This window comes from Puma concolor, chromosome C2 (genome assembly GCF_028749965.1).
Source record: "Puma concolor isolate L17-30 chromosome C2, mPumCon1.1.hap2, whole genome shotgun sequence".
Classification (NCBI taxonomy): domain Eukaryota; kingdom Metazoa; phylum Chordata; class Mammalia; order Carnivora; family Felidae; genus Puma; species Puma concolor.
In genome coordinates this window covers 11,464,660-11,490,102 of record NC_141675.1, presented here as the reverse complement: position 1 = coordinate 11,490,102, position 25,443 = coordinate 11,464,660, and the positions used below count along the sequence as shown (strand labels likewise).

Genomic DNA, 25,443 nt, shown 5'->3' with positions numbered 1-25,443 from the left:
ACTCTCTCTTTCACAAAATTAAAACATTTTAAAAATCGGATTTGTTTGTTTGGAGGAGGTTTTTGTTCTTACTGAGTGCTATGGTTCCTTATTTATTTTAGATACTGACTGCTTATTCAATATGTTTTGCACATATTTTCTCTCATTCCATAGGTTGCCTTTTCATATCGTTGTTTCCTTTTCTAACTTTTTAGTTTGATATAGTCTCTTTACTTTTGCTTTTGGTTTTGGTGTCCCCTCCAGGAAAAAAAAATAATAATAATAATTGCCAAGGGCAATGCCAAGGAACATTTTCTGTGTCTTTTTTCCTAGAATTTTGTGGTTTCAGGTCTCACGTTTCAGTCTATAATACTTGATTTATTTTATTATTATCATGTTTTCACCATCACAATAGATGATCTTGGGCTTTCCTTCTTGGTTTGGTATAAAGGCAAAAGAGAGACATTGGCTGTTTGACAACGTTAAAGCGAATTTCAGGAATGTCACTGACATCATGACCTTTGTGATCAAATCCAGCAGTCAGAACCTCATCATTTTCCTTAACAAAATCCAAACAACCATCATTGGGTACGAAGGCTGTGATTTTTTTATTTTTATTTTTATTTTTTGCCATTCTTGATCAGCTGGACCCTGACACACTTCCCGATGGGAAAATTTGGCTGTTTGGCTTCAACCCCAACTTTTTCCAGCACAGTTCCTTTTGCATGAGAAACACCACCTAAAGGGTTGGCGTTCAGGGCTGTGACCATTAAATGGGCTTTCTTGTACTGTTTATCATGCCACTTCTGATCTTGTCAGTGGCCATGGAGCATCCTGGAAGTATGAAGATCTTGAACTCGCCCATCCTGCCTGTGCCACGGGCCTGAGCAAAAGAGCTGTAGAATACATTAAAATACATTAAAAATACATTTAACGTTTATTTATCTTTGAGAGAGAGAGACAGAATTCTGGCTGGGGGGAGGGGAGAGCAGAGGGAGAGGGAGACACAGAATCCGAAGCAGGCTCCAGGCTCCAAGCTGTCAGCACAGAACTCGATGTGGGGCTCAAACCCATGAACCATGAGATTATGACCTGAGCCAAAGTTGGATGCTTAACTGATTGAGCCACCTAGGAGCCCCGCTCTAGAATACATTTTAGGTTAATTTGTGTGTATGGTGTAAGAGAAAGGTCCAATTTTGTGCTTTTGCATGTAATATCCACCTTTCCCAACACCATTAAATAAAAAGACTATCCTTTCCCCATTGTTTGTTCTTGGCACCCTTGTCAAAGATTATGTGTAGTGTGGGTTTATTTCTTGGCTCTGTATTCTGTTCCAGTGGTCTATTTCTTTGTTTGTGCCAGTACCATACTGTTTTGAATACTATAGCTTTAAATAGAGTTTGAAGTCAGGAAGTATGATCCCTTCACCTTTGTGATACCACATTCTTTGTCAAGATTGCTTTCTATATTCAAAGCCTTTTGTGGTTCCATACACATTTTTAGATTTTTTTTTCTGTGAAAAATGCCATTGAATTTTTATAGGGATTGCATAGAATCTGTAGAATGCATTGGGTAACGTGGACACTTTAATGTTAATGGTTCAATTCAAGAATATGAGATATCTTTCCATTTGCTTGCCTCTTGCATTGTCACCATTTTCAGTGTGCTGGTCAGGTCTTACACCTTTGTTAAATGTATTCCTAAGTACTTTATTGACTTTAACACTATTGTAAATGGTGGGTTTGTTTTCTTAATTTCTCTTCCAGATATTTCACAGTGTGTAGAAACGCAATGGAGTTTTGAATGATGATTTTGTAACCTGCACCTTTACTGAATCCTTTTTATTCTACAGTTATTTAGTGGAGTCTTTAGGTTTTTCTGTAGATAAGATTGTGTCTTCTGCAAACAATTTTACTTCTTTCCCAACTTGGATTCCTTTTCCTTTTTCTTGCCTAATTGCTCTGGATAGGACTTTAGTTTTGTGTTGAATAGAAGTGGTGAGAGTGGGCACCTTTGTCTTGTTCTTAATCTTAGAGGAAAATCTTTCAACCTTTTACCATCAAGTTTGATGTTAGCTGTGGGCTTGTCATATATGACCTTTATTATGTTCAGATTACCTTCCTTCTATACCCAATCTGTTGAAAGTTTTTGTCATGAAAGGATGTTGAATTTTGTCCAATGCCTTTTCTACATCTGTTGACATGATCATGATTTTTATTCTTCATTTTTATTAATCTGGTGTATCACATTTATTGATTTCCATATGTTGAACCATCCTTGACTTCCAGGGATAACCTGTTGGTTGTGCTCTATGATCATGGTGTGTTAAAGAAATGTGCTGTTGGTTTGCTAGTATTTTCTTGATTTTTGCATATATGTTCATCAGGGATGTTGACCTATAGCTTTTTTTGTTTTTTTGTTTTTTTGTTTTTCACCTTGTAGTACCTTCATCTGGCTTCAATTATCAGGGTAAGTCTTGTCTCATAAATTGAGTTTAGACATGTTCTCACTTCTTCAGTTTTTGGGAAGAGTTTAAGGATTGGCATTAATTATTCTTTAAGTGTTTGGAGGAATTCGCCATTGAGGCCATCTTTTCTTTCTTGGGAGGTTTTTGATTACTGATTCAATTTCCTTATTGTTCTGTTTTGATTTTCTATTTCTTCCTGGTTCAGTGTTGATGTAGGTTATATGTTTTTATTATTAGTTCATTTCTTCTAGGTTGTCCAGTTTGTTGGTGTGTGTTTGTTCATAGTTGTCTCTTACAATCCTTTGTATCTCTGTGGTTTAGGTTATAATATTTCCCCTTTCATTTCTGATTTTATTTATCTGAGTCTTCTCTCTTTTCTTAGTCTAGCTAAAAGGTTGTCAATTTTGTTTATCTTTTCAACAACACCAGTTCTTAGTTTAGTTGATCTTTTGTTTTTCTAGTCTCTATTTCATTGATATCTGCTCTAATCTTTGTTATTTCCTTTCTTCTGCTAACTTTGGGTACAGTTTATTCTTCTTCTAGTTCCTTGAGGTGTAAAGTCAGGTTGTTGGAGATCTTTTTTTTTTTATTTATTTATTTAATGTAGATGTTTGTTGCTGTAAACTTCCCTCTTAAATCTGCTTTTGCTGCATTCTGTATGTTTTACTATGTTTCCATTTGTGTTTGTCTCGAGATATTTTTTACTGTCCTTTTTATTTCTCCTTTGACCTATTGGTTTTTCACAACTGTTTTTAACTTCCACATGTTTATGAATTTTCCAGTTTTCTTCTTGATTTCTAGAGTCATACCATTGTGGTTGGAAAAGATACTTAATATAGTTTTAGTCTTCTTAAATTTGTTAAGACTTGTTTTGTGACCCAACATTTATATCCTGGAGAATATTCTGTGTGTGCCTGAGAATAATATGTGTTCTGCCACCGTTATATGGAATGTTCTGTATTAATCTGTTAGATCCATTTGGTATGAAGTGTAGTTCAAATCCGGTATCAACTTACTGATATTCTCTCTGTATGTTCTGTCCAGTATTGAAAGTAGGGCATTGAAAGTCCTCTAATATTATTGCATTGTTCTCTATTTCTGCATTTGGATCTGTTACTATTTGCTTACTGTATTTAGGTGCTCTGATGTTGAGTGTGTATATATTTATAATTGTTATATCCTATCAGGCTGCCAAGGCCTGTCTTAGGTAGTCTCTGTAGGTAGTCTTATTTCTGCTTCCTATGGTATTCTTCCATTTGTTTTTGATGCTTTCATATTGCTTACTTTTCTCAAATATTTGATATTTGGGTGTGTTCATTGTTGTATTTGATGAAATTTGTCTAAAAATGGTCCAGTGCATTTCTTCTCATTTATCTTTTGTCTTTCATTGATTAAATTTCTCATTCCTTAAGGTCATTCTTGTTTTACAGTGCTCTTACACTTTATTTTCTTATGGTTTTAGTGCTATTATAATTTATTGCTTATTCCTGTAATTTTTAGGGTTGTAGGACTGAAGGCGATCATGTCAAGTTATTCTGATGCTGTCTTCTGTCAGTAGTTATTAATCTTTTGAGAGTCATTGACTTGGACCGTGTGGTGAATTCCATGTACCCTCACCTTATTTTGTTTAAATCCATAGCCACGTACTGCCTGCATCCTAAGCAATGACCAAATGTTATTTTGAGCATTACTTGTTTTGTAGGCATGGGTTGGGGGTTGGGGGGGGGGGGAATGGGCCTTTGTTTTTAGTTATATTGGTAGTATTATAAGCCTATTCCTTGAAGAATAATGTTACTCAGTTTCTATGAAAGAAATATTTATGTAGCTATAGAGTTAAATATAAAGATATTTGTTTTTATAATATTAAAAAGATAGAGCTACTTGTTTCTAGTAAGCAAACTTTTATAACATTTCCTTTTTTCCTGTTTTTTCTAGGTTTAACTATAGATCAACACATCATCTTGCATCTCATGGGTTCTATGAATTTTTAAACTGGTTTGATGAAAGAGCATGGTATCCACTAGGAAGAATAGTAGGTGGTACTGTAAGTATCTCTGCAGTTATTTATGTTAATCACAAAGTTTTACAGTTGTTTGAGTAAATCATTAGTTACTAAGGTGATGGAGATCCTTGAAACCTTTGTATAGTTAACTAATACAGTTTTCTGTAGCTGATTATCCAGTATTTTTTTATTTACTAAATCTCTTCCTGACACTCCCTCCCCACCCCTTCCCTGTACATGTTTGTGTTATCTCATACTAGCCACTATTTCTAACAAGGGGAGACTGGGAGGGGAGATTTCTTGTCATAGTACATCTTAAGTTCAGGTTATTTGCGGTTTTATTTTATTCTGTAACAACTTTGTTGAAATCATATTTTTTGGAAGGAAATCGAAATTTAGAAGAATCAGATAGTTTCAATTTTTAGGTCCTAAAGCTGCCCTAAATTACTTCAGGTCATTGAGTATTGATCATAGCTCATGGGAAGCTGTTATATTCAGAATGTGACATAAGGGAAAATATGTATGGGATCTGGAATGTAGGAAGAATGTTGAAAAGAAAATGATAGGTAGACATCTATGGGGAACATATATTTAGCCTTATTTTTTGTTAGAAGTTTATCACTTTTGTTAGATTTCTTAACCCAAAGAAACTTTGACGTTGTTGATTATCTGCATTATATATTTGTCTTTTATTATGTTAATTTCAGTTTATTTCCTTCCCCACATTTTCTTGAGATTATTTTGATGTTTTTCTGACTTCTTGATACTTTACTCAATAACCTTTCTTTGTTTTCATTTCATTTCATTTCATTTCATTTCATTTCATTTCATTTCATTTCATTTATTATTTTAGAGAGAGAGCACACACAAATGGGGGAGAGGTGCAGAGGGAAAGAGAAAGAAACTTATGCAGGCTCCACTCCGAGTGCAGAGCTGTACGCAGGTCTTGATCCCACAACTCTGGGATCATGACCCAAGCTGAAACCAACAGTCATGCTCAACTGACCACCTAGGCACTCCTGATGTATTTATTTTAAAACTATAAATTTCCCAATAATCACTGTTTTAGCTACATTTATAATGTATAAGGTTTGATACATAGTATTTTTATTTTCATTCACGTTGAAATTTAATTTCCATTATAATTCCCCCTGGTACACGGATTATTTAGAATTTGAGTTTTAAACATAAGAGGATTTCCTAGTTATCTTTTTTTACTTTATGCTTCTATTATGGCTAGAGAACAAACAGAAATTTCAGTCCTTTGAAATTTTTGAGATTTGATTTGTGGCCTGGCATATAGCCACATTTTATAAATGTTCCCTCTGTGTCAGAAGAATACGTTCTCCATGATAGTGAGATGTTTTTCTAATCTGGGGCATCTTCTTATCCTTGATGTAAACAGAGATACAGAAACAAGGAGAGGAGTCATGATGGTCTCCAGGGCAGATAAGGAAAATATATCCTGTTATACACCTTAGTGCAGTATTTGATGAGTACAGTTTGTTTCCTGGCATGTGTATAACTTTTTATTTTGAATTCGTCGTCACTGGAGGGCTTGTTTTCTTCTCCAAGTGTCCTGGTATTTGAGACCATTTTTGTAATACTTATTTCTCATTTGCTTTCACCCTAGCCAATAGGGGTTTTACTGGTTTTAGGACAGTTTTTAGAGGTTATTTCTCAGCTTGAGGCTTCTTACATCTGAAGTTGTTGTAAATGTGGAACTCACATTTACACATGTGTTGAATGAGTTTCTCATTTTGTTTCTATTCAAAGCTTTGGAAGTAAGGCAAAAAAGTTCCTTACTGCTTCCCTTGATGGGTGGGTATAATTTGTCTAGTTCCATAAACAGACCCTGGGTTTGTGCTGGGAATTAGGTATTTTCTCTGATCCCTGTCTGGAGCCGCCCTGCTAGCCTCCAGTCTCAAAGATGTGTGTCCAGCCTGGATTGTTTTTCTTTTCTCATTGGGGCTCCCTTGGCATCAGAACCTACTTTAAATTCCTTCTATGTTTTTGACATCTAGAAGCTTCCCTTTCTTGTGAGCTTAAATATGTTTTTGTTGTTGTTGGGTGGGTGTTTTTGTTTGGTTGGTTTTTAAGGTCCTTTGCTCCTATACTTGTATGTATTTTGGCTCTATTTTTTGTGTCAACTTAGTCTGCCATATTATCTTGGATGTATTGACTACCTTAAGAGGTATTTTCAGATTCATTTTCATTTTGTTTTTTAATATGGCTGTCAAAATCGTGCGTTGGGACCTGGTATTCTATGTGAAAAAGCACAAAATTTTAGTTTTTAAGAATTGTGATGATTGATTGCCACACTTTACCCCCTTCTTTAATCACATTCTCCTTCCATGCACTGAATAGGTATTGTGCATCTATTTTATGCTAATTGTTGTTCTGGGTGCTGGGGAAACTTTTCCTGCTCTTCCAGAGTTTATATTCTTTTAAGGGTGTTGAGTTTAATTGATAATAAATAAAGTAACGAAAAGTATGTTAAATGGTGGTAAGTGCTAAGAAGAAGCAAGGGAAGGAGTTAAAGACCATAGACGGTTTGCACTTTTAATCAGTATAGCTAGGAAAAGAAACGTAACTTTTTTTTGTAGTTTCTGTGATAAAAGAAAGAATCTTTCAGGTGTTAGATAAGGATGGAAATGTAAATACACATTTAATCACCTATGAATAGCTCAAAAATAATATCCTACTTATTTTTCTCTGAATTCTCAATGTTATCATGTTCCTCTTTTAGGGTAAGGTTCAATTGGCCTCTTGTAGTTTCTTGTTATTCTCTTCCAGCCTTAAATACTAAGTGGTGTAAAAATGTTCAACCTTTCAGGATCCCAAAATAATTATCTTTGAATTCACCAATTGACTAGTTGTATTTTTTGTTTTGTTTTGTTTCCCTATTTAGAGTTGTTTACATTCCAAATCTTGGCTTTGAAAGGCAGGAAGACACTTAAATAATATGGCACATAACTTTTCTTCTCTTTTTTTCTCACTCCCCTTACATACACAAAAGTGTGGGCAACGTTGGAGCCTGTTAAAACCCTAAACTTAAGAGTAAGTTAGGGGGCACCTGGGTGGCTCAGTCAATTGAGCATCCGACTTTGGCTCAGGTCATGGTCTCACGGTTTGTGGCTTCGAGCCCCGCATCAGGCTCTGTGCTGACCCCTTGCTCAGAGCCTGGAGCCTGCTTCAGATTCTGTGTCTCCTTTTCTCTCTACCCCTCCCCCGTTCACACTTTGTCTCATTCTGTTTCTCAAAAATAAATGTAAAAAAAAAAAAAAGAGTAAGTTAGACGAAGACCGTTTTATAGTGAAAAAATAGTAGAATCTATAAGAAAGTTGCCGACAGTTTTCTATTTCTAAACATTTTCAGTTTTAATCATTCAGTTTATCTGATCGTTTATTTAAATATGTATTGCTCCATTTATAAGCTTTTCCTTTGTATCCAATACAAAAGAACATTTAGTTTTGTAGTGTAGAAGTTCAGTGAAGAAGGCAAACTGTTTTGAGATCTTATTCTCAAACTTACTATAAACAATATGTAATAATAAAGAAAAGAACTTACGTTAGTCTTTTTAATTCCCTTATTTTATATGCAGTTAAATTTTCCATTTTTGTCTTCCTAGGTTTACCCAGGGTTGATGATAACAGCTGGCCTTATCCATTGGATTTTAAATACATTGAACATAACAGTTCATATAAGAGACGTATGTGTGTTCCTTGCACCGACTTTTAGCGGCCTTACATCTATATCTACTTTCCTGCTTACCAGAGAACTTTGGAACCAAGGAGCAGGACTTTTAGCTGCTTGTTTTATTGCTATTGTGCCAGGTTACATTTCTCGCTCAGTAGCTGGCTCCTTTGATAATGAAGGCATTGCTATTTTTGCACTTCAGTTCACATACTACTTATGGGTAAGTAACACTTAATGTTTTGCTACCATTTAATACTCATGAACTCTGTGTGGAAATGCTGTAGGTTGTATACATTTGTCCTTTATCAATTATAGTTCCATATAGGGATCTATTTCTATTCATAATCAACTTAATAATGCCATAACATTTTAAAATGTCAGGTACTGCTCATGCGTGCATTCTCCCTTCCTCTTCCCCTCCCACTCCTGTGTGCATATAAGATTTTTTACAAGAATCTTGTTATGCCTGTTTTAACAGATGATGATAATATCATTTATATGTCATAGCTCCAAAAAAGAGGATAACAGAAAGCATCTATTGATTTTGTTTCTTTTTGGGTGGAGAGAGGGGTCAAAAATACTTAAGATAAGTTGAAATATGATTTAGTGACTTGGGATTTTGAATTCTATTGCAAAACTAGCATTACTTTGCTTTTACCAAGTTATTTCTTACCAATTTATATACCCTATATTTCCCTTTCTTGTCTTATTGCATTAGCTAGTATTTCCAATACAGTGTTCAAAAGGAGTGGTGAGAGGGGACATTGTTAACTTCTTCCTGATCTTAGTGGGAAAGCTTTGAACTTCTCAACATTAAGTGTGATGTTAGCTATAGATTTTTGGTAGATATTATCAAATTGAGGAGGTTCCACTCTATTATTAATTTGCTGAGAGATTTTATCATGAATGGATAGATTTTTTCAAATGTTTTTTCTGTATCAATAAAAGTTACATGATCTTCTTTCCTTGAGTTTTTTGATGTGATAAACATTAATTTTTTTAAGTTCATTTATTTTAAGAGAGCAAAAGAGAGAACGAGTGGAGTGGAGAGGGGCTGAGAGATGGGGACAGAGGATCTGAAGCATGAGCTAATAGCAGAGAGCCCGATGTGGGGTTTAAACTCATGGGGGCGCCTGGGTGGCGCAGTCGGTTAAGCGTCCGACTTCAGCCAGGTCACGATCTCGCGGTCCGTGAGTTCCAGTCCCGCGTCAGGCTCGCGTCAGGCTCTGGGCTGATGGCTCAGAGCCTGGAGCCTGTTTCTGATTCTGTGTCTCCCTCTCTCTCTGCCCCTCCCCCGTTCATGCTCTGTCTCTCTCTGTCCAAAAAATAAATAAACGTTGAAAAAAAAAAAAAAAAAAAAGATTAAACTCATGAACCTGTGAGATTATGACCTGAGCTGAAATCAGACACATAAAGATTGAGCCACCCAGGCACCCTTTAATTAATTTTCAAATGTTGAACCAGCTTTTCATACCAGGGATAAATCTCACTTGATTATAGTATATAATTCTTACAGTACATCGCTGGATTTGATTTGCTAATACTTTGTTGAGGATTTTTACATCTATGTTCATAATACATATGGCTCTGTAGTGTTCTTTTAATGTCTTTGCCTGGTTTTGATATTAGGATCATACTAGTCTCATGGAATGAGGAGGTATTCCCCTTACTTCTATTTTCTGAAAGATTGTAGAGAATTGGTATAATTTTTTCCTTAAATGTTTGGTAGAATTCATCAGTGTACCCACCTTGGCCTTTTGCTTTCTGTTTTAGAAGGTTATTAATTATGGGTTCAATTTCTTTAAAGGATACAGATTTCTTTAGACTGTCTCCTGCTTGTGTGAGTTTTGGCAGGTTTTTGTCTTTCAGGGAATTGGTCCATTTAATTTAGGTTCTCAAATTTGTGGGCATAAGGTTGTTCATAGTATTCCTTTATTATTTTTTTTAATAAATGCCCATGGGAACTGTAGTGACATCACTTCATTCATTTCTAAAAGTAGTAGTTTATGTGTTCTTTTTTTTTCTTAGTCTGGCTAGAGACTTACTGTTTTGGGGGTGTTTTTTTATGTTTTATTTGTTTTTTGAGAGAGAGAGCGTTACACGCACAAGTGGGGCAGGAGCAGGGGCAGAGAGATAGGGGAACAGACAATCTGAAGCAGGCTTCTTCTGGCTAGAAGTCCTGTAATTCTTATCTTTGTTCTACTTTGGGTAAGGTGTCTTTACTCTTTCTTCGTTCAGCATTTTTTCTTTACTTTTAATTTTCTGTAGTTTGATAAGATGTGCCTGGTACAGGGTAGTTGGATTTTTTTTGGCATTTATTCATTAGTGCTTGATCTGTGGTTTGGTGTCTGACATCGATTTGGAGAAATTTTCTGTCATTGTTTCAAATATTTATTCCTTTCTCTCTTTTTTCTGGTATTTCCACACATGTATATCACACATTTCGTTGCTGTTCCACAGCCCTTGGATTTTCTGTTCTGTTTTGTTCCAGTCTTTGTTCTCTTTTCTTTTCAGTTTTGGAGGTTGCTGTTGATACCCTCTAGTTCAGAGATTCTTTCCTCAGCTATGTTCAGTCCATTAATAAGCCCATCAAGGGCATTCTTCATTTTTGTTACAGTATTTTTTATCTCTAACATTGCTTTTTGGTTCTTCCCTAAGATTTGTCTCTCTACTTACATCACCCATCTATTCCTGCATGCTGTCTGCTTTATGCATTTGAGCCCCTAGCGTATTAATCAATTAATGTAATTAATGTAATTGTTTTACATTTTTGATCTCATAATTCCAATATGTTTGTCGTATGTGGTTCTGATGCTTGCTCTGTCTCTTCAACTTGTGTTTTTTGCCTTTTGGTATACTTTGCAATATTTTTCTCATAGCCAGACATGATCTGCTAGGTAAAAGGAATTATGGTAAATAAGCTTTTAGTAAAGTGGATGTAAGGTGTGTGGAGAGAGAAAACATTCTGTAGTTTTAGGATTAGCTGTCTTTTAGTAAGCTGGACTGTAAACTTTACCAGTGTCCCCCGCCCCCCACCTGCCTTCCGTAAGTAGATAGGGCTGGTTGGCTACTCCAGTTTGTCCTCTGTCATTTCCTCACTTACAGATCCAAGAGTTCTTGATTTTTTAGTCTGCTCAGCTTTTTACTTTTTGTTAGAATGGAATGATTCTGTACTTCTGAAACTAGAAACCAGAAATATGTTGCCAAGTTCTATAAACTTAATGTTCTTTTTAACATGTAAAAGGATGTTACTTAGTACTGGCTTCAGCTTAAAGCTTGCATGTATTTAATTGTTTGTTTGTCTGTTAATTTACCTGTAGCCTATGCTCATACTCTTTCATGTTGAAAACTGCCAAAATTATTACATGTGAATATATTTTTTATACGTTGAGTATATTTTTAGGTAGCTAGGTGAGTGGAAGCATTATTTTTCTCTTGAATAAATTTCATCTTTTAAAATTACTGAGCTCTTGCATATTTTCACTTTGGCAAGGAATTCCAGAGAAGAACAGATCAGTCAGATGGTTACTTGATACTGAGTTTCAGAAGAAAACACCTGTGAAGATGAAGATGCTGACAAGCAGTAGGATGCTGCTAATGCTGCTGTATTCACCCAAAAATGTTTAAAAACAAACTTTTTTAGTTTATTTTGTGCAGCTGAGAAAAAAAATGTTTTGGAACATCTGTTTAAGGCCTTCCAAATGACATGCAATTTTTTAAATTATAAAAGTATGTACGAACGTTGATAGATCTTGACAGTATACTGCCGAGTGGAAAAATAAGTTGAGGTAGGATATGTACAGTATAATATCCTTATTTAAATTTTAAACAGTACAAATTATACCATATGTTGTTTGTACCTATTTATAATGAAAGTATAAAAATATAGCATATATCCATCATATGCACCAACTTCATGCAGTAGGGGTGATTTTGAGGAAGGACTTTGAAGGAGTTTGCTATGTGAGTAAAAAAATGTTAATAAAATCAACAAGCAAACAGGTATTCTCATTTACAAGTCTGGATGGGGTGGGAGCGCTTGGGTGACTCAGTTGGTTGCACTTGGGATTCTTGAACTAGGCCTTGGTTATGATACCGCGGTTCCTGGGTTCTGGCCCTGTGTCGGGCTCTGCACTAATAGCACAGAGCCTGCTTGGGATTCTTTCTCCCTCTCTTTCTGCCCCCACCTTCCAAAGTGAATAAACAAACATTTTTTTTAAATGTATGCGCTTTTATGTTTGGCTCCCATTCACTTAGCATAATCATTCATGTTACTGACATGTATCAATACTTCATTTCTTTTAATGGATAAATAATTCATTATATGGATATGCTGCAATTTTTTTTTAACTATTATCAGTTGATGGGACATTGAGTTTTTCTCACATATTGATTGTAATGAATAATGCTAACTTTTGTGTACCAAGTTTTTTGGGGGATGTATGTTTTCATTTCTCTTTAGTATATATCTAAGAGTAAAATTGTTGGTTCACATGGTAACTCTGGTTAGCTTTTTGAGAAACCTCGAGACTGTTTCCCACAGTGGTTGCACCATTTTACATTCCTACCAACAATGTAGGAAAGTTTTAATGTCTCTAAATCTTTGCCAATACTTAATGTTTTCTGTGTGTGTGTGTGTGTGTGTGTGTGTGTGTGTGTGTGTTTTAAGATATCACCTATTGGCATGAAGTGGTATCTCATATGGTTTCTTTTTATTATAGTAAAATACACATAACATGAAATTTAACCATTTAGAGGTGCCTAGATGGCTCAGTCGGTTAAGTGTCTGACTCTTGATTTCAGCTCAGGTCATGATCTCATGCTTCGTGGGATTGAGCCCCACATCAGGTTCTGTACTAACAGCACAGAGCCTGCTTGGGATTCTTTCTCTCCCTCTCTCTCTGCCCCTGCCCTGCTCATGCTCCCCCTCTCAAAATAAACATGAAAAAAATTTAACCATTTATAAGTGTAGAATTCAGTAATGTTAAATACATTCACCATCACTGCTATCCATCTCCATAGCTTTTCACCTTGCAAAACCTGAAACTACATCCATTAAACAATAATTCCCCATTCTTCGCTCCCCCCATCCCCTGACAACCACCATTCTACTCAGTCTCTGTGATTTTTGATTACCCTGAGTATCTCATACAAGTGGAATGATACAATTTTGTCTTTTTGTCACTGGCTTATTTCACTTAGCATAATATAATGTCCTCAAGGTTCATACATGTTGTAGCACAAAACAGAATTTCCTTCTTTTTTGAGGCTGGATAACATTCCATTATGTTTATATACCACATGTTGTTTATCCATTCATCTGTTGATGGATACTTAGGTTGCTTTTGTATTTTACCTATTGTGAATAATGTTGCTATGAACATAGGTGTATGGGTATTTGTGAGATCCTGCTCTCAATTCTTTGGGGTATTTGCCCAGAAATGAAATTGCCAGGTCATGTGACAGTTCTGTTTTCAGTTTGTTGAAGAATTAACCATTCTGTTTTCCGTAGCCACTGTAGTACCAGTTTACATTCCCATCAACAGTACACAGGATTCCAATTTTGCCACATCCTTGCCAAAACCTGTGGTATCTCATTGTAGTTTTTATTTGCATTTCCCTGGTATCTAATGATGTTGAGCATCTTTGCTTGTGGTTAAAAGGCCATTGGTAGTAGCACATGGGTGGCTTAGTCATTTAAGTATCTGACTTCAGCTCAGGTCATGATCTCATGGTTCCTGAGTTTGAGCCCCACATTGGGCTCTGAGCTCTGTCCTGGCGATGCAGAGCCTGCTTGGGTTTCTTGCTCTCTCTTCACTCTCTGCCCCTCCCCCATTCGTTCTTTCTCCCTCTCTCTCAAAATAATAAGTAAACTTTACATAAAAAGGCCATAGGTTTTTCAAAAATTGCGCCATTTGTATATGTGGAGAAATGTTTATTCATATCCTTTGCCTGTTTTTTGAATCAGGCTTTTTGTTGTTGTTGATCAGTTTTAGAAGTTCTCTATATATTCTTTTTTTTTTTTAATTTTTTTTTCAACGTTTATTTATTTTTGGGACAGAGAGAGACAGAGCATGAACGGGGGAGGGGCAGAGAGAGAGGGAGACATAGAATCGGAAGCAGGCTCCAGGCTCTGAGCCATCAGCCCAGAGCCCGACGCGGGGCTCGAACTCACGGACCGCGAGATCGTGACCTGGCTGAAGTCGGATGCTTAACCGACTGCGCCACCCAGGCGCCCCAAGAAGTTCTCTATATATTCTTGATATCAATCCTTTCTAAAATGCATGACTTTTGAATATTTTCTCCCATTCTGTGGGTTGCCTTTTTTACTCTGTTGACATTGTCTTTTGGTGCACAAGTTTTAATTTTCCTTGAAGTTCAATTTGTTTATCTTTTCTTTTGTTGCTGTACCTTTGGCGTCCTATCTGAGAAATGACTGCCAAATTTAATGTCATGAAGCTTTTGCCGTGTGTTTTCTTCTAAGAGTTTTTGGTCTTAGATTTATCTCTGAGTGAATTTTGTATATGGTGTTAGGTAAGGGTTCAACATCATTATTTTTGCGCAGATGTCCACCTTTCTCAGCACCATTTGTTGAAGATTATCCTTTCCCCCATTTAATGATCTTGGGACTCTTGTTGAGTATCATTTGACCATATATGCAGAGATTTATTTCTGGGTTCTTTATTCTGCTCTGCTTGTCTGTCTGTAGGTCTTTATAAAGCCAGCACCAGACTATTTTGATTACTGTAGCTTTTTAGTAAGTTTTAAAATCAGGAAGCATATTTTGTCTGGCTTTGTTCTTTTTCAAGATACTTTGGTTATTAGAGTTGTTTTGAGATGCTATATGAATTTTAGAATGGGGTTTTTACTTTTGCAAAAAAACATCATTGGGATTTTGAATCAGAATACATTAACCTTCATAGATTACTTTGAATATTATCATCTTATTATTGTCTTCCAGTTCATGAAAGAGCATGGTACATTTCCATTTATTTATGCCTTTAATTTTTTATAATGATGTTTTAGAGTTGTATAAGTCTTTTACCTCATTAGTTAATTCATATGTATTATTTTATTCATTTTGATACTATTGAAATTGGATTTTTTTTTCAGTAATTTCCTTTTCAGATTGTTCATTGTCAATATATAGAAATACAACTGATGTTTATGTATTGGTTTTGTATCCCACTATTTAGCTGAATTCATTTATTAGATCTAACAGTGTGTGTGTGTGTGTGTGTGTGTGTGTGTGTAATCTGGAATTTTCTGCATAGAAGATCATATAATTTGCAAACAATCATTTTACTTATTTCTAATTTGGATACCTTTTCTTTTTCTTGCCTAATAGCTCTGGTTAGAACTTCAAGTACAATTGACCCTTGAACAACACCAATCCACTTATATGGGGTTTTTTTGGATAAATACAGTTCAGTATATAAATGTGTTTTTCTTTTCTTATGATTTTTTAAATATTTTCCATGGGGCACCTGGGTGGCTCAATTGGTTAAGTGACTGACTCTTGATTTTGGGTCAGGTCATGATCTCATGGTTGTAGGATCAAGGCCCACATCAGGCTCTGCTCTGAGCATGGAACCTGCTTGGGATTCTCTCTCTATTCCTGCTTACACTCTCTCTCTCTCCTAAAATAAATAAACATTAAAGTAAAATATTTTCTTTTGCTTACTTTATTGTAAGAATACATTATAAAATACATACAACATACAAAATATGTGTCGATTAACTGATTATGTTAGGGGTAAGGCTTCCAGTCAACTGTAGGCTATTAGTAAAGTTTGGAGAAGTTAAAAGGTATATGTGGATTTGCGACTGTGTGAGTGTCAGTGCCCCTAATCCCTGCGTTGTTCAGTGGTCAACTGTAGTATGTTGCAAAGAAGTTGTGAAAGTGGTGGGGGGAGGGGTTGTGAAAGTGGGCCTTGTCTTGTTCCTGATCTTACAGGAAAAGCTTCAGTCTTTCACTATTTAGTATGTTTGCTGTGGGTTTTTCATATATGACCTTTATTATATATGGTATATTAACATACACTGTTATTAAATATGTAATATATGTTATATATTAGTACATGATACTTTGTATATTCATATTTTAAAATATTTTTTATACATATTTCTCAGTTGGACTGAGATATTCCTCTAGAGGACTCCTTAGGAGAGTCTCATAAGAACAGTATTCATTCCTCAAGTCCTTGCATGTTTAAACCTGTTTTTCAATAGCTTGAGAGTTGAGCTGGATATAAAATTCTAGGTCATACATTCTTTGCTTGAATTTATTAAAATCGTACCACCTGCATTTTATTTTGCTTCCTCCTGTCAAGAACCTAATTTCATTGTTTCATAAGAAAAGTGGTCTTTTTTTTCCCTGAAGTAATTTTTTCAATATCATTAAAATAACAAATTTTCTAAATGTGTCCCAGAATTGACCTTTCTGGTAATGGTGCTCTCTTTCAACATGTAGATTGATAACTATTTCTGAGAAGTTGTCTTTGAAATCTTAAATATCAGTTTATTTCACTGTTTTTCTTGGATTTTCTGTCTTCTATATTTCTTTATGACCCTTTTTCTTTCTCTTGGCTGAATACTGCTGGTATTCAATCTCTCTGGGAATTCATACTTGCTAAATTTGGTTTTTAGTATTCTGTTGAGGGTTTTTGCATCAGTGTTCATGGGTGATAATTGGTCAGTAGGTTTTCTTGTAGTGTTTCTGTCTGGCTTTGGTATCAGGGTATAATGTTGGCTTGATGGAATGAATTGGGAACACTTCATCCTCTTCAGTGTTTTAGAAAATTTTGAGAAGTATCAATAATATTAGTTCTTTTAAAGTTTTGTAAAATTTACCAATGAAGCCATCAGGTCCTGGGCTTTTCTTTGTTGAGAATTTTATTTTTTTATTAAAAAAAATTTATTTTTAATGTTTGTTTATTTTTGACAGAGAGAGAGAGAGAGAGAGAGAGAGAGAGAGACAGAGCATGAGCGGGGGAGGGGCAGAGAGAAAGGGAGACACAGAATCCGAAGCAGGCTCCAGGCTCTGAGCTGTCAGCACAGAGCCCGACATGGGGCTTAAACTCACAGACTGCAAGATCATGACCTGAGCTGAAGTCGGACGCTCAAGTGACTGAGCCACCCAAGCGCCCCTTTGTTGAGAGATTTTTGATTACTGGTCCAATCTCTTTATTAGTTATAAGTCTATTCCGATTTTCTGTTTCTATGTGATTTAGTATTAGTAGATTTTATATGTATAGGAATTTGTCCTGTTTCATCTCAGTTATCCAGTTTGTTAGAGTACAGTTATTCATAGCATTTTCTTATGATCCTTTTAATTTCTACAAAATTAGTAGTAATGTTTACATTTTCATTTCTGATGTGGTGATTTGACTTTCTTTTTTTTTTTCTTAGTGTACCTAGCTAAAGATTTGTCAATTCTGTTGATGTTTTCAAAGGACTCCTTTTTGGTTTCATTGATTTTTATTATTTTTTTATTCTTTATTTTGCTTACTTCTAATTTTTATTATGTTCTTTCCTTTAGTAGTTTTGGGTTTAGTTTGTTCTTTGTCTAGTTCCTTAAGTTTTACAGTTAGGTTGTTAATTTGAAATCTGTTTTTTTGTTTGTTTTGTTTTTTAATGATGTGTTTATAGGTATTTTTTCTCTTAGCACTACTTTGCAACCTCCCATGAGTTTTGGTGTGTTGTGTTTTCAGTTTCATTCCTCTGTAAGTTTTTTAAAATTTCCCTGTTATTTCTTCTTTCATCCATTGGTTGTTAAGGGCATTTTGTTTAATTTCCACAAAATTGTGAATTTTCTCATTTCACTTCTGTTATTGGTTTCTAATTTTACCCAGTTGTGGTCAGAGAATATGCATTCTGTTGTATCTATCTCTGTAGAATTAATCTGTTGCCTAAGATATGGTCTATCCTAGAATATGTCCCACGTGTACTTGAGTGGAATGTGTGTCCTTTTTCTTACTGGGTCTATTTGGTGTATTATGTGAAGTCCTCGGTTTCTTCTTTCTGGTTCTACCAGTTATCTAGTGGTGTATTGAAATCCCTAACTATTATAGAACTGTTTCTCACTTAATTTCTGTCAGTTTTTGCTGCATATATTTTGATGGTCTGTCATGAAGTGTCTAAATGTTGTAATTGTTATACTTACAGCATTGCAAGTTTTGTTAATATATATTGTCCTTTTTGTCTTGAAACCTTTTTTGATTTAAAGTTTGTTGTGTCTGACATTAGTATAGTCACCCATTCTCTGTATAGTAACAGTTCATTACTGTTTGCATGGAATATCTTTTTCCATCCTTTAAGTTTCAGTATATTTGTGTCTTTAGATCTAAAGTGAGTGTCTGGGAGGCAGAATATAGTTGTATCATGTGTTGTTATCTATTCCACCAGTCTTTGTCTTGATTGGAGAGTGTAATTTAATCTAAAATAATTATTGATAAGAAGGACCTTATTTCTGTCATTTTGCTATTTAATTTCATATGCCTCGTAGTTTTTCTGTCTCTCATTTCCTTTATTATTGTCTTTTGTCTTTAGTTTTTTTGTAGTGAAATGTTTAAATGCGTTTCTCATTTCCTTTTGTGTATATGTTCTTGCTGTTTTCTTTGTGGTTATCGTGTGGGTTACATTTAGCAATCTAATACTATACTACTCTTATTTCAGTTTATACTAGCTCATCTTTAATAATATATAAAAATCTTCTTACAACTCTGTTCCTACTCCCTTTTGATTGGCAATGTCACAAAATTAGATTTTTATACATTGTGTGTGCAAAAACATAAACTAATAATTCTTTGTATTAGTTTCTTAAAGTATGTAGAAGACTAAATTTGGAGTTATAAATCAAAGTTAAAATAATACTAGCTCTTGGGGTGCCTAAGTGGCTCAGTCAGTTAAGTGTCCAACTCTTGATTTTGGCTTGGGTCATGATCTCATGGTTCATGAGTTTGAGCCCTGTGTCAGTCTCTGAGCCCTGCTTCAGACATTCTCTCTCCCTCTCTGTCTGCCCCTTCCCTGTTTGCTCTTTCTCAAAATAAATAAACATTAAAAAAAAAATACTTGTATACACTAATAATTTTTGTTTGGCCATTTGGGGTCCTTTGTATTTCCATATGAATTTTATTTCCGAGTTTCCATTACAACATTCTTTTTTTAAGCGGCTTAATTTTTTTTTTTAATTAATTCAGCAGATGCTTTTATAGAACACAGTGTGGAACTGGTGCTTTTATATATGTTGATTATTTAGAGTTAAATGAAGTTGGTGACCTGGTAGGGGAAATTGTGAGTTATCATATTGCTTTTTTTTCTTTTTTAATTTTACTTTTTTATTTTTTTAAATTTACATCCAAATTAGTTAGCATATAGTGCAACAGTGATTTCAGGAGTAGATTCCTTAGTGCCCCTTACCCATTTAGCCCATCCCCCCTCCCAAAACCCCTCCAGTAACCCTCAGTTTGTTTTCCACATTTATGAGTCTCTTCTGTTTTGTCCCCCTCTGTTTTTATATTATTTTTGTTTCCCTTCCCTTTTGTTCATCTTTTTTGTCTCTTCAAGTCCTCATGTGAGTGAAGTCATATGATTTTTGTCTTTCTCTGACTAATTTCACTTAGCATGATACCTTCCAGTTCCATCCACATATATGCAAATGGCAAGATTTCATTCTTTTTGATTGCCGAGTAATACTCCATTGCATATATATACCACATCTTCTTTGTGCATTCATCCATCGATGGACATTTGGGCTCTTTCCATACTTTGGTTATTGTTGATAGTGCTGCTATAAAGGGTGCAGGTGCCCCTCTGAAACAGCATACCTGTATTCCTTGGGTAAATACCTAGTAGTGCAATTGCTAGGTTGTAAGATAGTTCTATTTTTAATTTTTTGAGGAACCTCCATACTGTTTTCCAGAGTGGCTGCACCAGCTTTTATTCCCACCAACAATGCAAAAGAGATCCTCTTTCTCTGCATCCTCGCCAACATCTGTTGTTGCCTGAGTTGTTCATGTTAGCCATTCTGACAGGTGTGAGGTGGTATCTCATTGTGATTTTGAACTGTATTTCCCTGATGATGAGTGATATTGAGCATTTTGAGTTATCATATTGCTTTTAAGAATGATAGAGTGACAAAATGATGAAAAGCATCCTAAGGACTAAAAGATTATGTAGTGAGTTTTTGTGTTCTATTTTTTAAACTAACATACTTAAAATAAATTGGGTTTAAAGTGGAAACAGCTTCAGTATTTGAAATGAGTTGGTTTGGAGTTCTGGCATAGAAAGCTATTTTCTGACTTGTGGCAAGATATTTGACACTTTAATCTCATTCACTTTCCTTATAAATGAAATAAAAATGTTTTGGCTACAGAGTTGCAATAGATAATTACGTTTATTTAATATCTGATCATTACCAATTGAAAATAAAAGTACTAACAGCTCTGACTACTCTGAAAAGTTGTTTGTAGCCAAATGACATTATGAAGATAAAAACATTTTATATGTAATCGCTAAAATGTAAATGTAAGTTGTCTACTGATTCCTCATCTGGTGTGTTTACTTTTAAACCAACTGCTGAACAAGTTACATCTTTAAAATTTTTAAGATAAAGTACTCTGTTTTCAAAGCACCGATGACAGACATTTAAGAAAACAATTTTTTTTAATGTTTATTTTTGAGAGAGAGAGAGAGCATGAGTGCAAGTGGGGGAAGGACAGAGAGAGAGGGAGACACAGAATCTGAAGCAGACTCCAGGCTCCAAGCTGTCAGCACAGAGACCGATGTGGGGCTCAAACTCACAAACCTCGAGATCATGACCTGAGCAGAAGTCTGACACTTAACCGACTGAGCCATCCAGGCACCCCCACAGACAGTTTTTAAATATGCTTTTAGATTCGTGTTCTATAGATTCTAACCTTTTTTTTTCTCTCTCTCTTGAGAAAGAGAGAGCACACACACATGCGCGCGCGTGTGCACACACACACACACACACACACGTGAGCAGAGGAGAGGCAGAGAGAGAGAGAGGAGAGCAAATCCCAAACAGGCTCTGCACTGTCAGCGCAAAGCCCTAGCCAATGCAGGGCTCCAACTCAGGAACCAAACTGTAAGATCATGACCTTAGCCCATATCAAGAGTCAGACCCTTAACCAACTGAGCCCCTCAGGCACCCTTAACCTTGTTTGTTTATTTTTTTAAATCAAGATCAAGTTGTGAAGAATACCGTCTTTGAAGCCAAACCACCATGGTCTGGATATTTCTTTTCTGAATATTAGCTATTGTCACTGAGAGTTGGGTTTTTTTGTTTGTTTTTTTCTTTTTCTTTTTCTATGTTCATTGAAAGTTGTTTAAACTACCCGCATGTCTGTTACATCAGCTATAAAATAGAAGTAATAATCGTTCTTACATTATATAGTTAAGTAAGTTAATGCATGTAAATGTATAGAACATTATAGGAACACAGAAATTGATGAGTACATGCTTATTTTTACTTCTGTTGTTACTATTCACCAACAAGGCCGATACAGATAAAATAGTACACGGGGCGCCTGGGTGGCGCAGTCGGTTAAGCGTCCGACTTCAGCCAGGTCACGATCTCACGGTCCGTGAGTTCGAGCCCCGCGTCAGGCTCTGGGCTGATGGCTCAGAGCCTGGAGCCTGTTTCCGATTCTGTGTCTCCCTCTCTCTCTGCCCCTCCCCCGTTCATGCTCTGTCTCTGTCCCAAAAATAAATAAACGTTGAAAAAAAAAAATTAAAAAAAAAAAAAAATAGTACAAGGAACAGTGCATACATATATATCATTGCCTCCTATAGAATTTTTTTTAAAGGTTTTTCCCCTGTGCCTTTGTAATCATTCCTCTCCTTAACCCAAATTCCTTGAAACCACAGGTCTGATTTCTGTCTACATATCTTTGGGAGTTTGGTTTCCATAAGGTGTGTTGTAGAAACAGTACAGTAAAGGGTGGCCCTTTATGTCTTGCTTAGCTTCACTTAGCATAAGCACCATTGTTGCATGATTTTGTAGTTTGCTGTTTTTTATTGCTGAGTAGTATGTATGGCTGTACTATATGAGTGTACCGTAGCTTATTTTGTTTTCCAATTTTGGATGATAATAAAGTGGCTATAAATAGTTGCATACAGTGTTGCACATGGGCATATATATATTTGTATTCCTCTTGAATAGGTGCCTAGGTGTGGGGTTGCTGGTTTATAAGTACAAGTTTAATTGTATAAACAGCTCCCAAAAAGTTTTCCGGAGTGGCTTTATTATTTTTCATTCCCTCCATCACAATATGAGGCATTGCTTTTACTTTTTTACCAGCACATGGTATGTTCAGATTTTTAAATTTTAGCCATTCTAGTAGGTATGTTGTGGTGTCTCGTGGTTTTAATTTGCTTTACTCCAATGACTAATAATTGAGCATCTTTTCATGTGCTTATTTCCCATTCTGATTCTTCTTTGGTGAAATGTCTCTTCAAACCTTTTGCCTATGTTTTGGTTGGGTTGTTTTCTTATTGAGTTGTAAGAGCTCTTTATATATTTTGGAAATACATTCTCTATCAGATATATGTTTTGCAAACATTTGCTCTCAGTCAGTAGCTTGTCTTTTTTATATTTTTAACAATGTCTTTCTGAGAGCATAAATTAAATTTTTTTACCTTGCCTGATTGTACTGGTTAGAACCAGTATAGTAGAAGCAGCGTGTTCAATAGAAGCAGTGAGACTGACATCCTTTCTTTCCTGATTTTAAGAGGAAAGCATTCAGGCTTTCACCATTAAGTATAATGTTAGTTGTTTTTTACAGATGTCCTTGATCATAGCTTGAGGAAGTTTTTATATATTTTCAGTTTGAGAATTTTTACCATAAATGGGTATTAGATTTTGTCAGTAGCTTTTTTGTGTCTATTGAGGATTCGTATGATCTTGTCCTTAATTACATTAATTCAGGGTTTCTCTCCTTCAACACTATTGACATTTGGGGCCAGGCAGTTATTTCTTGTCTTGTGTGTTGTAGAATGTTTAGCAGCATCCCTTCCCTCTACATGCTAGATGCCAGGAGTATTCAGTCCCTATTCCCCAGTTGGGAACCACTGCATTAATTTTTTTTTTTCCAATGTTAAAACAACTTTGAATTCATGGAAGAAATTGGACTTGTTTATGGCATATAATCTTTTTTTATATTGTTGGTTTTGTGTTGATTTTATTTTGTTAAGAATTTTTTCTCTGTTTCCATGAGGGATATTAATATGTTTTCTTTTTGTGTGATATCTTTGTCTAGCTTTGATATCAAGGTTATTCTGAGCTTCTAAAATAAGTTAGGAGAGTGTTTCCCTGTCTATTCTCTGAAAGAATTTTTATAGGATTGGTATTGTACCTTCCTTAACTGTTGATACTTTTCACCAGTGAAGCCATCTGAACCTGGGAAGATTGTTTAATTACTAATTCAATTTTTATTGACACAGTTCTGTTCTGATTTTGTTTCTTTAAAAGATCTCTTTTTTTTTGAAAATTTTCATATCACATAAATGATCTGATTTCCTGGCACAAATACTACATCATATTCTTTTGTAATTCTTGAATTTCTGTACAGTCTGTAGTGGTATTACCTCTCTTATTCTTAGTAATGGTCACTTGTATCTTCTCTCTTTTCTTATCAGTCTAGTTAAATTTTATCCAACTTTTGGTTTCATTTATTTTTCTCTGTATTTGTTTTCTATTTCATTGAATTCTTGACTTTTATTATTCTATTTGTATTTGGTTTGCTCCTTTCTAGCTAGTTGAGGTTAATGCTTAAGTTATTCTAGCTATTTCTCTTTTTCTAATATGAAATTTAAATTATACTTTAATCATTGCTTTAGCTATACTCTGTATATTTCAATATGTTGTGTTCTTATTGTCATGTAGTTAAAATTTTTTTCTAATTCTCAATTTCTCCTTTGACCTTTAGACTCTTTAGAGGCATGTTGTTTAATTTCCTAATATTGGGGAATTTTCCAGGCATTTTTTTCTCTTGATTTATATTTCCATTGTTGAAGAATTCTAATTCAGGAGTTTTAATATTAACATGTGAAAGACTGACTTAAAAAACCACCCATTCATACCTACCATCTGTTGGCCTTCCTCCTCCTCACTGATGGGTAGTACCTCAAGGTAGGAAACTAGGAGTTCTCAACTTCTTTTTCTGCACTACTCTAATTCTAGTTCACCAAAAATGTTGATTTGGCCCTTGAACATAGCCTGTCCTTTATGTCTACATTCCTACCACTGTAAATTTGGATCTCAATACTCAGTCATATATTAGCCTCCTGACTTGTATTTCTGTTACCAATGACATTCAGGATCTATAAGGACCTTTTGCCACTCAGTGTCTGTACTCATCACATGGTCTCTGTCATACTGGGCTTTGGCTGTAGTTCTTGCTTTTGCGTCTTACCTGTCCAGTTGGGGCATGACTGACTTACAGTTTTACAATGTGTCCAACATAGCTTAGCAGACTTTTCTGTATATTATTAATACAGTGGAATATGTTTGATTCATAGTATATATCCTTTTCTCATTCTCTTTCAACCTATACAATTGGTTTTAGAGTTTGAGGAAATTTCAGGGTATGGACTATATTTAGTAGTTGTAAATATATTTTGGTTTTTTGGTAGTAGATTATACAGGACTGGGCCCCATCAATCCCAGTAGATTAAATAAGGGGAATTTTATATAGAGAATTATTAACTGCTATAGAAGACTAATATAGAAGGAAACTGTATATGATTTGCTAGGGCTGAGGGAAAGTACCCAAGGAAAGACAAACTTGGAAAGGATTCAGATTTCATTCGAAGAGGGTCTGGTTCAGCCTACCAGCCCCAGAGAAGTTTCATGGTTAGGCCAAACTAGAGCTGGCTTGGAGCTGCCTGACAAGCAATTGACCACCCTCTGGAGTGTAGGAATTCAGGAATGGGGAGCTAGTGACTTGTAGTATGGTGTGCAGTGGCAGGAAGCTTCTAGATAGAATGTGTATGGGGCTTTTGGTTACCATATCAAGAGGACTGCAGAAAAGTTATTTCTAGACTAATGTTGCAAAGTCACAGAAGGACTGTGTTCTGGGCCCATGGCTGGGGTCAGCACCACCAGATGTTCTCACAGCCACCCCACCAACTCCAGCCTGCACCTGAAATCATTGGAGAGCCTCTTGTGCAACGTTCCCTCAGCACCCTCTGCTGAGAAAACTTAACATCATACTCACTTTACAGGAGAAATAGTTAGAAGATACTCTGTTGTTAGAACATATATTGAAGG

General features: G+C 35.5%; 1 protein-coding gene and 1 pseudogene across 1 annotated transcript in view; one reads left to right on the top strand and one right to left on the bottom strand.

Annotated features, from left to right (window-relative positions):
- The window catches only part of STT3B (STT3 oligosaccharyltransferase complex catalytic subunit B), a 107,547-nt gene that overhangs the window by 44,333 nt on the left and 37,771 nt on the right, over positions 1-25,443 (top strand). The window contains exons 2-3 of the mRNA XM_086720576.1: positions 4,382-4,490; positions 8,080-8,367. Coding sequence (XP_086576702.1) covers positions 4,382-4,490; positions 8,080-8,367 — 397 coding nt within the window. The remainder of the gene's footprint in view (positions 1-4,381; positions 4,491-8,079; positions 8,368-25,443) is intronic.
- Positions 372-4,102, bottom strand: LOC112849391 (small ribosomal subunit protein uS12 pseudogene; annotated as a pseudogene).